This window comes from Camellia sinensis, chromosome 1, assembly GCF_055761805.1.
Source record: "Camellia sinensis isolate YWXY chromosome 1, ASM5576180v1, whole genome shotgun sequence".
NCBI lineage: Eukaryota > Viridiplantae > Streptophyta > Magnoliopsida > Ericales > Theaceae > Camellia > Camellia sinensis.
Window position 1 is genome coordinate 13,628,922 of NC_138961.1, and position 18,526 is coordinate 13,647,447.

General features: G+C 37.3%; 1 protein-coding gene across 2 annotated transcripts in view; it reads left to right on the forward strand.

Annotated features, from left to right (window-relative positions):
* Window positions 1-3,106: 3,106 nt before the first annotated feature.
* The window catches only part of LOC114288875 (uncharacterized), a 29,676-nt gene continuing 14,256 nt past the window's right edge, over window positions 3,107-18,526 (forward strand). The window contains exons 1-3 of one of the 2 annotated variants that reach the window (XM_082871975.1): window positions 3,107-4,160; window positions 4,268-5,546; window positions 9,351-9,441. In XM_082871975.1, coding sequence (XP_082728101.1) covers window positions 5,508-5,546; window positions 9,351-9,441 — 130 coding nt within the window. In that variant the 5' untranslated portion in view covers window positions 3,107-4,160; window positions 4,268-5,507. Of the gene's footprint in view, window positions 5,547-9,350; window positions 9,442-18,526 lie in introns of both variants that reach the window. The other variant, XM_028232496.2, reaches the window with a different exon arrangement.

The window sequence follows — 18,526 nt, forward strand, 5'->3', positions numbered from 1 at the left end:
CAAAATGGCCAAAACGACGTCGTTTTGGCCATTTGAGCCACATTTGAGCCACAGAATTAGGGCCCCCAAACATTTTTCATTATATATATATATAAAATTATTGAAAGTGATTTGAGTTATAGAGAGAATTGAACACTCTTGACTATAAGACAAGTTTATGCCATGGTGTGGATACAAAAATGTCGCTCTCTCTGTCTTACCCCCAAATCTAATAAAATAAAATATAATAATAATGTCTATTCTACCTAGTTATGGTGAACTCACTTCGTAATAAGCAAATTAAATGAGCTAAATAGTTGATTGTTTAAGTGTGATTTGTTAATTTTAAGGAGTTTCAAAATTTGTTTAAATTTAATTTGTTAAATTTTTGATCCGATCTCAAACAAATTTTTATTGAGCCGAATTTGTGTAGTTTGATATTTTATATAATTTTAGATCTATTAAACCGAGGTGAATGACCAATTGATTATTGAAATTTAATTAAAAAATCTTAACAAGTTCTAAAATGTGTTTAAGTTTGACTCATTTATTTAACAAATCAAACTCAAACAATCTTTTAACAAACCAAACACGAATTGAACTCGACCAATTTGGTTCTTTTATCACTCCTACATGCTGAGGAATCAAAACCAAAACGAGTTATTGTTTGTTTCGTATTGCTTTAGAATAAGAAAGTTTGTTTTCCTATTTTTCTTAAATCACCTCTTAAATTTGGTAAACTAACATAAATTATTGAGATTGTGACCCCTTTTATTTTTGAATTATGTTTGATTTCAATTTTTTGAATTTAATTTTTTTAAAATTTAATTTTTAATTTTTTGTTTTTTTTTTAATTTTTTGTTTTTTTTGTAATATTTTAAGTAATATTTTAACTTTTTAGATACATTTAATATAAATACAATTAAAAATTATAATATTTATGATTTTTTTAAAATTCAATATATATAAAATTCAGTATATTTTTGTATTCTTGTGTATTTATCAATTTTTTAAAAATATTTTTTTCAAATTTATTGCCTATTAGGTATTTTTAGGTTACGTGTGTCTAAAAAGTAAAAAAAATGCTTGAAATATTTAAAAATTTACTAAATAAAAAAAAAAATCCAATTAAATTCAAAAAATTAAAATCAAAACTATGTGTCATAAAAGTGGAAATGAAAGCAACCAAATCATAGTTAGGTATAGGTTTGGCAGTGGAAATAGAATAATGAGACGCAACAAAGTTTTAATAGGTATTTGATAAAACATTAACTAAAAAGTTGGTAACACAAAGTTGGTAACACTAATAGTATAGCACCTAGATTTGGAAAATCATTTTGAATAATATTAGGAATCATGAAAAAAAATATCATGAAATGTTTCATGAAGATTTTTCATCTCTTAATTAGTGTGTGGTGTTTTCTTACATGTATAATCTAACGGTGAAAAATTTTTCATAATAATTTTCATGATATTTTCAGTATTGGTTGGCTTGCGCATGGTAAGTCCCACTCACCCGTCAATGCTAAACACAAATTAATGCATGACTTGAATTTTTGCAGTGAGTAGCATTTCTACATAAATATTAACAAAAATAATATACATTGTGTTCATAATAAATTTCAAGGTCTAACTTAATTTAAATACACGTAAAAATATTAATAACCATATAAATTTGAGAAAACACATAACATACCTAACAATGAATATGTTAAACTATCATTTTTAATCTTTCTTAAATTAAAGAGCTACCAACTTACCTAACAAAACATGACTGATCAACACTTGTACACTCAATACAGTTTTAGTTTGTTATACGTCTTTCTATTATTGCACGTGACACGGTGTCCATAAACCAAAATTGATTTTATTAAACATTGGTGAGATGTTTAAAGGCCTTTTAACCTAAACAAAAATTCTCAAAGCTTTAGCAAGTGATTTGATCATTCTTTAACTTCTTAATAGACAAAGCGAACAATCTAATCATACTTTATAGATTTGTTTATCATTTCAATTAACAAAATATCTAATGGTTTAGAACACGAGTCTACTTGCTAGGTTTCCGAGGGCAATTTTATTATGCTTCTAATTACATTTGGTCACCCATTCAAACTACACAAGAAAGTGGGGTTGTGTGGAAATTATATTAAACAAACAAGCATGTTTATATTATCGTAATTGATAATGTTGGGGGACTTAGGATGTTAGGTATGAAAGTATTATTGATAAGTCTTTCTTTATTGACTATTGGTCTTAATGAATTGGTTTCATATCCCATCCAACTCAAAAAGCCCATGCCCTTTTTTAGAAGCTATTTGTCTTTGGCACACATTTGAGGACACTTTCTCTCCTTTTTCTTTTTCTCTTTATATATTTTTATTTTTTTATATATGATATATAAGAAAAAAGCAACATAGCGTTACTTTATTTTTGTTTTATTTTTATTTTTGCAAATAAGCATAAAAAGGAGAAAATAACTGCAAAATATAAGCGTGCAAGTAATCTCATGTTTTGGTGCAAAAAGAAAACTGTGACTTCACTTGAACCAAAATATAAACTCCACTTGTAATTTTGCCAATGAAAATTTTATGGGTCAATGATGGGCCAGACCCATAGGTTTTGATTAGTCAATCGGTCGGGCTTGGGCCAGGCCACCTATTGGGCTCAGGCCTATTATACATTTTTAAAGTTGAAGACCTACCCATGGACTGAAAAACATGGGTTTGTGTACTTTGGGATAGGCTTGACCCATATTGGGGTAATTGGGCTTTTAATTAAAGCTCCTTCTGTTAAATTAAAAAATCATTTACAAAATAATACAAAATTAGTGCATCACAACCATTAAAATTGTATGTTAAATCATAAAAAATAACAAAAATTAACTTTATTTATTAAAATATAAAATTACATCTATTAAAATTATGTTATTAAATTATATGTATTTTTAGTTTTGTGAAAATGTATGGGCCTTAGGATAGGCATATGAGTTGGCGTTTGGATTAGACTTTTAATCCAAAACCCAATAGGCCAGGCCAGTTGTAAAGGTTTAACCTGGGCCTGAAAAAAGTCCAAAAGGAGAGCCCATGGGCTTTGTTCTTACAAAGGGCTTAGGTACGTAAGGCAGAATGAAATTCTAGTCGTTGATATCTCGGACAAGATCATCGGATCCTCCGAGATGACTTTTCCGGCGAATACGAACTTCCGGCGTCGCCACCGCCACCGCAAGTTACCCAAAACTCTTCCATTCGACTCTTTGTCAATTTCTCGTATCAATTTGACCACAATCGAGTTTAGGGCTTTGTTCTAAACAGTAATATTGTTTCTGGGTTTTGTTGAACTTTGAAACCATCTTTGTTTAATCACCCAATTGAGTCTCATAGATTAAATTTTATTTTATTTTAAATTTTTTTATTGATTACTGCTTTTGAATCAAATTGTTCAATCTTATTTGGGTATGTGTGAAATTTTTTAGTTTTGAAATTCTGTTCTTGTTTGTATGTGACTCTGTTTGTCTCTATAAGCTGTTGTGTTTGTTGGGTATTTAAAATTTGTTGAGAGATTTATTTGGATGGTGCCTTCACATACCTGTAATAGTTCAAGATTATTTATTTATAATTTTGTTACTATCAAATTCTATGAGGATATATAATCATAATCCCCTGGAGGGGGTTCTTTTGGATTTCATTCTGCAGTTTCCAATGTCATTTGTGGTGGTTTTCTTTGGATACGCGGGTGCATCACAAAGTTTCCTATTGAAGAAAAGCATTTTATAACCAACTTTTAAATTTTGAAATGGAATGGTACTTTTGAATAATTCATAATTTGCAATTTCTCTTTATAGCAGCATCATAGCATTTTATAACCAACTTTTTATTCCTATAGTTTCTTTCGATTACCATAACCAATCAGTTGTTTTGAATTGAATTATGTAGATGAGTTAGTAGTCTTTGTAGGGTAGTGCTGGAACATGTTATCTGGTGTAGGAGTTTTGAGGTGGATTGGGTCTGAGGAGAGGCAATTCTAGTGATTGAGAGAGTGGTAGTTGAGAGAAGAAGTATGTCGTGTTGGGATTTTCCATGCTTTGAAGATCGCAGTACTGTGCTTATTGTGATTACTATTTATATTACTTCTCACATGCCAGAGAGTGCCGATGACAACTTCTATGGAAGTGTCATGGTCAGGTAAAAAATTTGAAAAAGATAGCTGCCTTGATAAAGAAAATACATAAATTACCATTTTCGGTAGTAAGTTTCAGCTGTGATAGAGATTATGTCAAGAATCTGTCCAGGTTACTAAAACGGGCTGAAATGACTTAAATGGCATCAACTAAGAGGAAGATGACACGGGGTGAGACCAGTTCTAGACCAGACCACTGGTCCCAAAACTTAAGCTGTTAGGAAGGTGCCACTTTGCTCTAAGCGACAGCTCTTTGTGGAGGTAAAGTAATTATATCATGTTCCATGTGATCCTTTTCATGATATATTATCTTCATATGAAAAATAAAGTTAGGTTAAAGTGCATTCAGCTAGCATGGTATACGCACAAACCGCTTTAGGGTTTTTGTCATCAATTGATTGTTGGAGATACAGAAGCCACAGCTAGTATTAAAGATAATTCTGAAATGTTTGCTTAGTTAAATATAGTTTAATGTGAATTAATTTTTCCATTCCTGATAAATTTAGCATACTCATCAATATAGTAGTAGCTTGTTATAGTATATCAAAATAAAGCACTATATCTCAATGTAATTGTCTCACTTAAGAATTAATTTTGCATTGATGTAATGAAAACTAGAATTATTTTTTCAGCCGTTGCAAAAGAACCAAACTGTTACTATGCTCTTGAGCTTAGCTTGCCAACATGATCATTCAAGAATCTATCATCAAAGAAAGGAACTGAGATTACTTTTTTGACATTGTTTTATATACTTTAATGTTGGCCAGAGTTGTGAATATTAAGGGATGGCAATAGATCAGGGATTTTGGGGTTTTACGCGTGAATTCTTGATTTTAAAGTCAACTCCTTTAGTGATACAATTTCGTACTTTACCCTACCCCTGACAATTTTGACCTATCTACCCTATACTATCTTACTTTATCAATGTTCTTCCAAACCTATTTTATTAGAATTGGATTTGATCGAATACAATCGGGTTGGGAAATTTTGCCCCGCTTTAGAGATGATTAGGAAGATGGGACCTTTGTCTAGGCCATACACTTGTGTACGTGGGAATGGTTCAATTCATATTGAAATAAAGACGGAGATTATCAGAATCCAATTCAAATTAATAGCTAGTCAGTTTCTCGTAATATCGATACAGAGGATAACGGCCGTTACTTTCTGTGGGAGGCTTTTTTTCGGACTACCTTTTCTTTTTCTACTTCTTTATATGTTTTCCTTTTCAGTTCTGACCTGGGCTACCCTTCTGCCTTCCCATCTTTTGCTTAGATTGGTAAAAGCTGCAATTTTTCTTCAAGAGTCTTGTACTTTCTAATTTTTTTTCTTTTACTGTTGTTTCCCTTCTTGCGATGGAAATGTTGGCTGATTTCTTCAAGCGTGCATGGAAGGTAAAAACCTAAAGCCCTAATTTTTCATAATTTAAGTCAGAGTCTAAAGGTATGTACTTTATGTTTTTTCTTTGTCCTATCTTCGATCAAGTGATGAGGGTCTCTTTCTCTTCGACTGTAGACAGCGGTAAAATTGAGTTCCTATTTGTGAAAGAATACTTACATTTAATTGTATAATCTATCTTTCTATCTATCTATCTATAGACATAAAACGGGTGAGAATTGGCTTGATTTTCAAAGGGAGAGGTTGCCAGATTTTTAGCGCATGTTGTTAGAATTCTCTGAACAATGGCTATTTTTAGGGGTTTTATTGTGGAATTAAAGCCCAAATTCTAGGGAAATGGGTGCTGGGGTTGATTAGGAGTCAACAAGTTAGGGTTTTGGGTGCTGGGTTGATTAGGAGTCAACAAGTTAGGGTTTTGGGCTGAAAGAATACTGGGCTATGAAGCACATAGAGGAATTCTATAATAGACCCATAAATTAACCATCAATTCTATTAATTTCACAATGTTAATCCATGTTAATCAAGCTATTTTCATATTATAAAGAAGGAATTAAGTTAAAAAGGATGCAGAATTGGAGATAAATGCATAAGATTTTCGCTCATCACACTTTCTTTTCTCTTTTGCATGTGATCTCTTTAGGGCTTTGATCTTCGATTCTATGCTTTGATTGCTTTTGTTTTTCTTCTACTCTGGCTTTCTACCCTTTGTAGGTCCAGCCTCCAAGTCGTATATCCACCAATAATGCTTAGCTGAGTCCCTAGTCGCCGTTCTAGTGTTGCCATAAAAACACTGATACCTTAACAATTTACGTTTTGGAACGCACATTCCGATTACATGCTGCACTTTCATTCCAAAATGATAAATTTAGCAATTCATGGCGATCCCAAAATTTTTTTTTTTCCAATATATTTTCTTTTATCAAATTTAATGAACTAAAATCTGAGACGAGTGAAGTTTTGATATGACAAAACGTCAAAAATGGACCATAATGTTGCTACATGATCAATTAGGGGGAAAAAAACCTATATTTTACTAGATGTCTACCCCTATTGTACCACAATTTAAAGGATGTAGCGTATTGCATTCCCATTCCCGTTCCATGAACTGGAATGATCCACGTTCCAAGTAACATAGCCTGCTCCCATCCTAGGTTACCATGATGTTACCAAGACTTGGAGTGCCACTTGGCAGAGGCTGCGTGGGCGAGCCATGACTGCAACAAGCAGCCTGTTAGTATTGCCTTGGCTCCACCAGGGGATGGTCTAAAAAGTTATTTGGTTTCTTGCAGCTTTACCACCACATTTCCCTTAAAGTCCCTATTAGTCATCACCAACACTTGCAACATTTATGATGCTGATCAGCATAAGCATCAGCATCTGTATTGAATTTGAAATAATGTGCTTAGGAGTTGGATAAAGCTCTGCTTTCTTCTAGCCACTTTCCTTGTGTCACAAGGATTGTCAAAAGGAATTGAGATATTTGAAATGTTTGGTGGAAGCTGTATTTGTGGTTCTCTGTGATTCCATTCCACTCCTCTAATTTAAAGCACTAGACATTGCTAGCTCACTAGAAGAACTAGCTTGTTGATGCAGCAATTCCATCAACGACAGCTAAATTAGCACTGGCTAGAATCATTTTTCCAAATACCCTTTCACTTGCAGCCATCAATTCAAGAATGAGGAGTGCCTAAGTTGCTCACTCTTTTTCCGTACTTGTTATGCTACCAAACATCAGAAAATAATGCATGCAATAGTTTCAATCACCACGACTAATATGCGTCTTCCGAGAAATCATGTTTCCTTCAACTGCCAATATGTTCGAATGGTACTGCCTCCAAAGGAATTATTTGATTTCCTCAACTCTGCACCCTTCCTCTTTTGTAGATTTTGAGCCCTCTCTGCTAGTTCCAGTCTTTTTCTGTACACTTATTCTTCTTTTGTCTAGGATCCTTTTGCAAGCTGATCTTCTGATCCTTTTGCAACCTCTCTTAGAGTCCTCCAGTGTTACTAACGTGAACATATTTTACTTTATCCACTTCATATGGCAGAAAACATCTGATGTTGAGAGCAAATTTTGGTGCAAGTGAAAAATTTGCTAGTCTGGATCTTTACTTGCGGGGCAGTTTCAAAAACAAAACATGCTTCATGTTCACCATTATCCCATGAAGTCTTGCCCAACACAGCTGCCTTCCTCATTTTTGCACCTTTTCTCCTAGCTGATATTAGTGGTTCCTCAATTTAATATTGACTTAGAGAGCTGCAACATTTTTAGAGCATTTTTGAGTCACATATCAATTCCTGTTGTCTTCCCTCCCCCTTTACAAGTAGAGACCTGAAACAGAGAATGAAATATCTCCACTTCCCCTCAGCAAAGTCTAACTGCCATACTAGTTTAAGTATATTCATCTGACAGTGCCAGGAAAACGATATTTACGCTTTGCTGATCAAAAACTAATTTCTGTTGTCATTGTTTTGGAGCTGTAATTATCCATCTTTTTTCCTGATAGGTAAGTTGATAATGCAGCTGCTATTTTAACTGATGGCTATTTAGTTTTTTGTTGAGGAAGCATATTTTTGTCTGTCTTGCATCTTGATACTATCATCATCATGTGGGTGTTCTATTTTAGTTATTTCTAATGTACACCTCACAGTAAGTTCTTTCTGAGTGTTGTCCCATTAGTAGTTTGTTGTATTACTGGTTGGGAAATTATATTCTGCCTAGTGTCACCTTCTTCAATTTCAGTATTATAATGCTAATGGTGTGTTTTTTCATGATTAGTAGGTGTCCTAAGTAATGTTTCCTTGGTTTGCTGCTGAGGTTGGGATGAAGTATGGCTGTCTTTGCATAGGAAGGGAAGCTTATTAGGATAGGGCCTGTTTTGTTTTGTCATTGTTGTTGGGTTTGGCTGAGTCTCACTTTTGTTTTTTTTTTTTTTCTTTTTCCTTTGGCCTTTGTTTTTTGTGGGTTGGCTTCTCACCAACTTGGTATAGTGCTAGAAAATGATTGGGCTTGCATTTCGGTGCCAACATAGTTGGGATGGTTATGCTTTGCTTTGATACTCTTTGCACTTTGCCTCCCCTTATTGATGTTGGTTGTAGTATTTGTATGCTTTTGCTTCATCAATATAGTTTTTTTCTTTTGCTGATAAAAATAAAATAAAATAAAATCTTTGTTGCGCTGACTTCACTGGCTGCAACAACATTTTGGGGTTTTCAATTTTGGTTTGGTCCAGATAAATTGTTGTGCACGTTTGTTCTACATGATGCTAAAGAAAGACACTAAATAAGGGAAGTGGTTATAGTGTAACATTTGAAACATCTAAAAATAAAGGGTGATATCTAAATTAATAAAAATAATCAGACACATGTTAGAGCCCATTTGGATTTCATGTTGAACAAAATTTGACATACCCATGTTAGATTCAATAAGGGGGAGAGAGATACTTTGAGAAATAATAGTAGTAAAGAGGACTTTCATAGATATGCAAACTTTTTTTAAAATTAGTTTTTGGAGCTTCTATATGGAAACAACGTTCAGGGTTTCTATCCAGGTCAGTGCCTCAATAAATTTATCTCAGATGTTATATGTGGTTGGCATGTTGACAATTTTCATTTGCTTGACTTAGCAAATTTAGGATGGTTCCTTAACTTGATTTGCACATTCAGGTGCAATTTCAGAGGCTATCATCTATCTTTTAGTTACATTCGTGTCCTTGATTTTCTTTGCAAAATTCATTTATTCTTGTTTCAGTTTGATTGATATGTTTCCTATAGTTGATGTGTTCATTTTATTGACTCAGGTGGTTGCGGCGATAGCCAAGGTCTTTTGTGAATTTCTCTGCAGAAGATGCAATCCATCTGCTTACATTAGCCACCATCATTATGTCCCAGGTAAACACCAAAATTCTCATTATATTAATTGTGCCTGGCAATGGAACCTGTCTCTTGTGCTCACATTCTTCTTTCTCCTTTCTCATCTTCTCTTGGGAGTGCCAATCCTTGCCCTAGTGTCTTTGCTTTCTGATACCATTCTGATATTACAAGTGAAACCAATCCCTCCAATGATCATTCTGTGAGAATATATTGTGTATATATGGCATTGTGTGTATATATGGCATTGTGTATATTAGGAATAGGCACGTATAATGCAAGATTGTTGTGTTGTGTATATATGGCATTGTGTATATTAGGAATTAGGCACGTATTAGGCAAGATTGTTGTATTTCTTTTTTTCAGTCATGGATTTAGGGCTATACAATGTAAACAAACAAATTGAATATACAGACTTTATTCAAAAATCTTACATGGTATTAGAGCCGTGTTCGAAAACCTAAGGTTGCGATCAGTCTTTGCGAACCCTAGCACCGTCGCCTCTTTCAGCCGTCGTCGCCGCTTTTCAGCCGCCGTCATTGTCGCTTCAGCAGTCGTCGTCACCTCTCACGTCATCACCTCTCTCAGTCTGCTTCAGCATCACGATTGATTCGCGATCTATCTCCCTCTCTGGTTCTCTTTGGTTCCGCTATAGTTCATTGGTTTGTCTTGCTGCGCTGTGTGTGTGTGTGTGTGTCTCTCTCTTTGTGTGTGAGATCGTGTCTGTGAGATCATGAAATATCCTTTCACATGGATTGTAGAGATCCAACGAAGAAATGAACTCTGTCCTTGTATATTTGCAATGATGAGCATGATCGGTGCCACCCAACCGGGGTTGCCTACCGATGACACTCCGATAGTAAAGTTAGTCATTTGATTAAAAGAATGAATTTATTAAAATGAAGAGTCTTTGTGTGCTGTGTGGAGCAGAGTGAGATGAGGCCTACCCCCTCTTCTGGGATGCCCCCTTTATATAGATGGGGAGGTGTGATATTTGTTTGGGCTAGACCCATTGTAGGCCTTGTTTGAGTTAACCCTAATCAGCTAATATATATTTTTTTCTGGCTACCATAATTGCCCCAAAATTTTTATTGTCTACGGTAGAAGGAATGAGAGTTTTTATCGCCGAGTTATGTTGTTCAAATAGATGTTAGATCTCGTGACAAATAATACATTTGAAAATGAGTAACATGAATGAATGACTGGATGAATGCATGTATGTATGGATGAATGTACAAATATATGTATAACTATATGTATATAAGGGAGAGGGGTGAGTTCCAAACAAACTATATCATAAGTGAGTCTACATCAGATATCTCTGTAACGATGGGCCACGGTATTATAACCCCCGGGCGAGGGTGTAGGCCGCGGTATTATAACCTCCGGATAAGTGTTACGACCCAAACTCGCCCCTAAAAGTTTGGTCCATGACCGGCCTGTACATAGGCCTCAAAACAAAATTTCACGAATATTTACTCAACTACGGGGCCTTAAGCGGAAGCAAATACTAACATAAGGATAACGCCCATTGAACTTGTGCATACATGAAGACTTAGATTAATTTAAACATTTAAATACACTTTCATATTTACATATATAATCACAGAATTTATATAGATCTCACACACTTACATAAGACTAATGAATTACATAACTCTCCAATACAAAATTAAAGCCTTGACGCGGAGGCGTAACCCGGGTGGCTTGACAGAGAGGTGGACCTCAATACAACTCTAATGTCGATCACCAATGGCTCACCTACATAAATATATATAAAAATGGAGTGAGCAAGGCTCAGTGAATAATAGTAATGTAAGGAGGTTAGTTAAATGAGTATAGTCTTGGAGAATATAAATATACATATATCAAACCATACACAGGTCTTATCCATGACCATATTTCAAAATAGCCTCAGGCCCACATGTAATACAGAACGGCCTCGGGCCCATGTATGATACGAAACGGCCTTAGGCCCAACACAACGACAACTGTCCAGAGCAATATAGGCAAGATGGAACATCGGCATGTCTCCATCTCCCTTGGCATTAGAGCCATTAGTCATGTATGATTCATATCATTATAGGGTAGATGGAACATCGGCATGTCTCCATCTCCCTCGGCCTTAGGGCCGTGAGTCATAAACAATTCACATCATAACGGCCTCGGGCCCACTTTTATTAATAGGAACAAAACGACCTTAAGTCCTTATCAATGCCATCGTTCAATCATATCCATTAATTCAATCAAAGCACGATGACAGTAGTATATGCCATTCACAAACTACGATATATAAATCATGATCACAAGAAGTAAGTAAAACATATCGTTACACTAATATTACTCACAGTGATGGGCTTCCGGTAGCAATGGGACGATGTCCTCGTCTTGACCTACAAACACAATACACAAAGCATAATATGAGAATATAACCGATCCCTTACTTGTTCTCTTTGATCAATTAGTTATGTTGGTTCTAAACTCATTGGTCTTCAATGAATCCTAATTCAGGTCAAGGAAGATAGGAAGAAATGAAAGGAGATTGGGTTAGATGAGAAAATGGCATGAAATGGTTGGATAGAAAGTGAACAACATTCACTAATTTGAGCATATCTATTTGTGTACTTAGAATTTGGGAGTGAGACCACTACCATTGGAAACTAGACTTCCGAGGCTTGAATTTAGGCTCAAGAATCACTTAAAACGGAGTCCGGATGCAAGAGATATGCTTATTTGAAGTTGGCTGAAACAGAGCTGTCTCGCACCTGCGGGAAACAGGGCCGCACATGCGAGGATTGAGCCGCACGTGCGGGACAAGGTGCTTTTATTTCAGAATCATTTTTGGGTGCTGGAATGGACTGCCCCACGTGCGGGAAGCCCCGCCGCACCTGCGGCTCTGGGCAAATTCTGCTATCCGAAAATGTTTGTTGGCTCTAATACTTGTTCTTTCCATTTCTAAGCTTGGTTTCAACTCTAATCACCCAAAAACATGTAAAATTACCCCACAACATGATAAACTAACATCATTCAAGTGTAATTCCATTTCAAACAGATCAATCTTTGCCTCAAATTCAAGATCAATGCTTTATCTTTCATAATCTTTAAAGTTCTCCAAACACAACCCACAAACACACTTGATTCTTGCATAATCTTGTTCTATGGACAATCTAGATTTCATTTCATATGGTATTCATAAGGTTAAGCTCCAATCATAAACAAATTCATAGGACCCAAGTTCTAATTTCTTAAATTGAGCTCAATTCAATACATACATAAAACCCTAAGCCAAATGGGTTTCAAATCTTCCAATATCATTATGATTTCATGAAATTGATGCATTAATCCTAAAGATTCAAGATAGATTTCTATACCTTAGCTCAATCTTTGCCTTTCTCTTAGCTCTCTTCAATTTCCCAAGCTTCCATGGTTGATCTTCTTCCTCTCTCTTCAATTTATCTTCAAACCTCCATGAATATTGAGCTCTCTCTCTCTTAGAGAAGCTTTGTCTCTCCTTCTCTCTCTCTCACGGTTCTCTTCCTCTCTGTTAGAATTTACCATCACCTACCACCACTACCACCTCACCTACTCCACTAAACCTAACCCACTACACCACTATCACCATCCACTACACACCATCCACTACACCTACATCTATATAAGGAACCATTTGTAATAGACAGAATATGAATCAACATACATCAATCAATAATACTTCAATTTTAACATGGTATCAGAGCTGGTTTAGCACCTAGTATTTTTCGTTTCACCGGCGGGCGGCAACCTCACCTTAGCCGTCCGCCGGACCTCAACCTCGTCCGCTAAGATTTTTTTTTACACATACCTCGCCAAAGCAAAGCCTCCGTGCCCTCCGCAAGAAGAACACTCACATCGTCATCTACCTCCTCGGCTTCTTCGGCATCGACTTCGTTATTCTCCAAGCCGACCGCCGACCTCGTTATTCTCCAAGCCGACCGCCGCCCGACTTTCAGATCCGCAAGTTCACCTGTTTGACGCGGTCGCTAAGCACAACCAAACCAAAGATTGCTGGCTCCTTATAGCTGGCAAGGTGTATGCTGTCCCTCCATTCATGGATGCTCATCCCGGAGGTGATGAAGTTTTGCTATCTGCAACTGGCAAAGCAATTCAAAAGCTCCAATGCCTCACTGGAAGACCAATCAGTGAACTCATGTCTTATCCGTACAAATACAGGTGGCAGAACCCATTGTTTCGCATGCTGCAAGGTTCCTAACAAGTGGTCTAACTTTTTCTTTTTTTATTATTATTATTATTCTTATTATATCCAATAATCTCTCCTCCGTTTGATTTCAAACTCCATTATTTTTATTTATTTATTTTCTCCAAACCACTTTCCTTATTTCCCTCATCTTTCATTTTTGATTTCAAATATATTTGTATTATTTCTTTCTTTATTTTTCTTTCACCTTATTTTTAATCTTTTTCCAATTCCATTCATACCATCTAGCTTTGCACACCAAACCATATTTTATTCATCTCAGGGATCAACCCCGATCACAATTTTACACAAAAAAAAAAAAAACAAAACAAAAAAAAAAACAAAACAAAATACAAACAAACAACTACATTCACAGGCGGGATTTTTTCTTCTCTACTCTGCTGCCAGTCTTTTCTTCTTGCCTCCGTCCTGGGCGGCCCTTGACGGTGTTGCCTCCGTGTTTCCCGTTCCACTGGGCACGATCACTCCACCCTGCTCCTCCACTACAGCATATGGCGGCCCTCCAAATCGGAACATCACGGTGGCCTTCCGCTTCAACTCCTTGTTTTCCGCCTTTAGCACACTTATCTCTGCTCGCACATCCTTATACATGCGTTGGAGCAGAGCCAGCTGGGAGTTTAACTGTTGCACCTCATTTGTCCTGCTCTGCAGCCGGTGCGACAAGTTTGTGACCGCAGTCATGGTTTCCACACATGACTTCAGAGTGTACTGATTGGCCTCAATATCAGTTTGCACCGCCATTTTTTGCTCCACCGACCGCATCGGAAAGTTCAACAGAGTAAACACAGAGGTGTTTGGTTGAGGTTCACTGGCCACCGCACCAGTTATTTCTCTTGTGGACTCGTTAAGGTCTGGAAAGAGAGTGAGCAGACCACGGGAAGATGAAGCCATTTTCTGGGCAACAGAGTGTTACAGAATATCTCTCGCAACAGAGTGTTACAGACTCTCTCAGGAATCTCTCTCAGAAAACGAAGAGTTTTTCAGAGTGTTACAGAATATCTCTCGCAACAGAGTGTCTCTCTCAGGAATCTCTCTCAGAAAACGAAGCGTTTTTCAGAGTTTTTCTAGCAGGTTTTTTTGTCTCTGCTTCCAAGCCTCAGCCTCAGTTTATAAAGACCCTGACGAAGAGGCAGACACGCGCATCATGCGCCTCTCGGTGCTCGCCGACAACTTGGGCGCGCCTTTTGATGGCACGTTTTTTGATGGCACGCCTTTTTATGAATTGGGCACACCTTTTGAGGGTGCGACTTTTTAAGGGTCCGACAAGACTCTGTAAACTGTCCCGACATAGATTCCGGTTAGTTTCTACAAGGGTCCGACAAGACTCTGTAAACTGTCCCGACATTGATTCCGGTTAGTTTCTACAAGGGTCCGACAAGACTCTGTAAACTGTCCCGACATTGATTCCGGTTAGTTTCTACAAGGGTCCAGCAAGACTCCGTAAACTGTCACAACAACTGTCACAACATTGTCTGCTACAACGGTCCGACATGACCCCATAAACTGTCTTCTACATCGGTCTGACACTGCCATCCAGTGTTCTCTACACCGTTATGACACCACCATACAGTGTCCTCTACAACGTTATGACACCCCCATACAGTGTCCTCTACAACGTTATGACACCACCATACAGTGTCTTCACCAACGGTCTGACACGACCATACAGTGTCTCCTATCCTTTTTTTTTATGTATTTTCTTGTTTTGTTCCTCTCTTCAAACTCAAGTTGGTTAGTTTCTATCCTCCTTGAGTTTGCGGGGGGCTGTTAGAATTTACCATCACCTACCACCACTACCACCTCACCTACTCCACTAAACCTAACCCACTACACCACTACCACCTCACCTACTCCACTAAACCTAACCCACTACACCACTATCACCATCCACTACACACCATCCACTACACCTACATCTATATAAGGAACCATTTGTAATAGACAGAATATGAATCAACATACATCAATCAATAATACTTCAATTTTAACACTCTCCCTTAGATATTTTTGGACTCCAATTGATGAGTTCAACAACTCATATCATATGTATATATATATATAAAAGCTTATCACAAATAAGGAGAGCCAAACGCGCCCTTACGAATAGTACGAAATCAAATTTCAATTAAACTTCTCATATGACTCTAAAAATTATGTGATCATAGCTATGTACTCCGTTCTGGTTTCTGAAGCCTCTAAGGCCTTCAATTTGCAGTGCAAAGTTAACCACCTAACGAATCAGACGAAATAAATTTCCAATTAACTTTCCCAAATAGCTCTAAAAATTCCCATTAACATATTCAAGTACTCAATTTTTATTTTTGAACCCATGAAGTCGGTAATTTCAGTTTCAAGGGCGTAACTCAACAGATAATTCCTCAATTCATATAGATATAATCACATTAAAGCACATTAACCCATAGGTAAACAAAGATAATGCCTTATATGCATTTTGGGGTCGTTACAGTAAGGGTGTAGGCCGCGGTATTATAACCCCTGGGCAAGGGTGTAGGCCGCCGTATTGTAACCCTCGGGCGAGGGTGGAGTGTATTGCCAAGTGTGAAAATCGCTTCAAAATATGGACTTCTGTGTCGAGCTAGAGATATTTCTATGTGCCGAGTACGGAGAGCTCCAAAATATGGAGGCGTTTGTTGGTGTTTGGCGGCTATCAATTGTAGACATTGCAAGGATAATAATCCGTGTCAATGATTGCCTGTACCAAATAATACAGATATATCAGCCACAAAAAAGTGGAAAGCTGTAAAAGCCGCAAAAATATGAGAAGAATTACCGAGCGTGTAGCTGAATGTGTAGTATGAGTTTATTGCCCCAAAACTGTTGCTTGCTTGGAGCTGTGTGAAAAGGAGCGGGAATTTGTAACTCAAGTAATTGTCTTTGTAATGCTTGTACCAAGTGGGCCCAGTATGCATGCATAGTAGAGGTGCCGAGATGATAAACGGTTGATATGCCCTAAGTGGAAAGCGGAAAATGGATTAAGATGTCTCAGTTGGCAATAAATGACCAAGGTAACGAAATAAATGATCGGGAAGGACGGAGGATTTTTTTCTAGCCCCATGATCATGCTGCTGAAATTGTATGCCAATCAGATATGATGTGATTGTGGAGCAATCTTGTAACGCCCGAACGTTCCAGGTCGTTGATCCTAGTAATAGGTGCGAAAGGTGCGAAATTGGTAGAATTGGACTCCAATGTGACTCCGGAATTGATGTTGATACTCGGCCAACTAGATTATTGGGGGAATGGATGACATAAAGTTCGACCGAGACAATGGGTTGCTGAGAACAGTAGTGACCCAGTTGTAGGTGTATGAATGATGCATAAGTTTTTGCGCAGTAGGTTTTGATGCGGCTGAACAGAGATTGAATTGCCAAGTTGTCGAATTGAAAGGGCTGAGTGAGTGGAGTTCGGCGATGAGCGTTAGCCAATTAAATTGTACCATCACCACATTGAACTGTCATGGAATTTAGTTGGAAAATTGCTTCCATTGTCGTGAACATGTAACATTGGATCGCCATTGCCCCATTGCTTGCGAATGACGTTAGTTATTTGGAAGAAATTCAGATTGGACGTTGGCCAACATTGCCGAGAAGTAAGCTGAGAACAAAGTATAGTTGCCCCATTCCTTTCGAATGACAACGGTTATTCGGAAGGAATTTGATATAGACTTGAGCCAAAATTGCCGGATGATGCGGGTTGTTGTAGTGGCGGGAAGACGCCAAAGTTGTTGAATTCGGCATTAATCAAATGACAGGCTTGGTGGCAAAAGTGTTGTTTGAGCTGCGATATATGGCACTGCATATAAAATCTACAAATTTTGGGTATGAAATTTGCAGACTCAGACCATACAGATGTGTTCAGAATGCTCCATATAGTTGGAAACGACTATAGGATTGCTGTACTCAGACTCATGATGTAGTTATAGCCAAAATGATTCTGAAGGCTCAGATCGGTGGAGACTGGTGGTCTGCGATTCACCGGATAATTGCTTTTCTATTGCAAAAAATAAAAGAAAATTAGTGTTGCTGGCAAGAATTGAACCCGCGCTCTCGTGATAAAGGATTAACATTGAACCACTCTGCCATGACATGCCTTGTGTCCATATTTTGTACATTATATATTTGAACTTAATTGTTCGGTTATTACAGGATGTAACTTAGCTGCAATCCATCGAATAATTTCTTACGTTTTGCCAACTCTTGGGTCGTCTACTTTGGCAAAATATATGATTTTCTGGGCAAATTTCAATTGGCTCGTATGACTTCATTTTAGCTCTGATTTCGATGCGGTTTGCTATGTTGAACTTGTCTCAATGAGTATTTCACACTGGTATGCTCAAAATTAGATTGTTACAACTGCAAAAATTTCATCGTAACATGACGCCTTCAATCACCGTGACAAATATGCCGAGATGTTAGTGTTATGCCGAGACGGTAGCGCCAAGGAAGGTGGATGCACTCTTGGGAATGAGATCATAAGATTTTTGCCGAAAATGTGGTATTTTTGTTTCGAGAAGATGACAAATGTTGTGGAGTATGTTTCCAAGATGACCCTAAAGAGACTTAAATTTTGTTCTTGGCATCGCGGTTGTAGCCGACATGATGATATACACGCATTCTTGATTATCATTGCCTATTAGCTTGATGACAACGTCATGGCGCTGAGAGTCGGAGAACAAATTGCACTGTGCGAATGTGACAATCGGCTGATAATTCCATTTCTAGAGATAAGTCTTGCTAGATGGCGACATTGCCGAATGGATAGGATGCGTGAGTGCCAGTTCTACATGCGCTTGGCGGTGCATGTTCGGTGTTATCTTCTCGGCATTGTTGT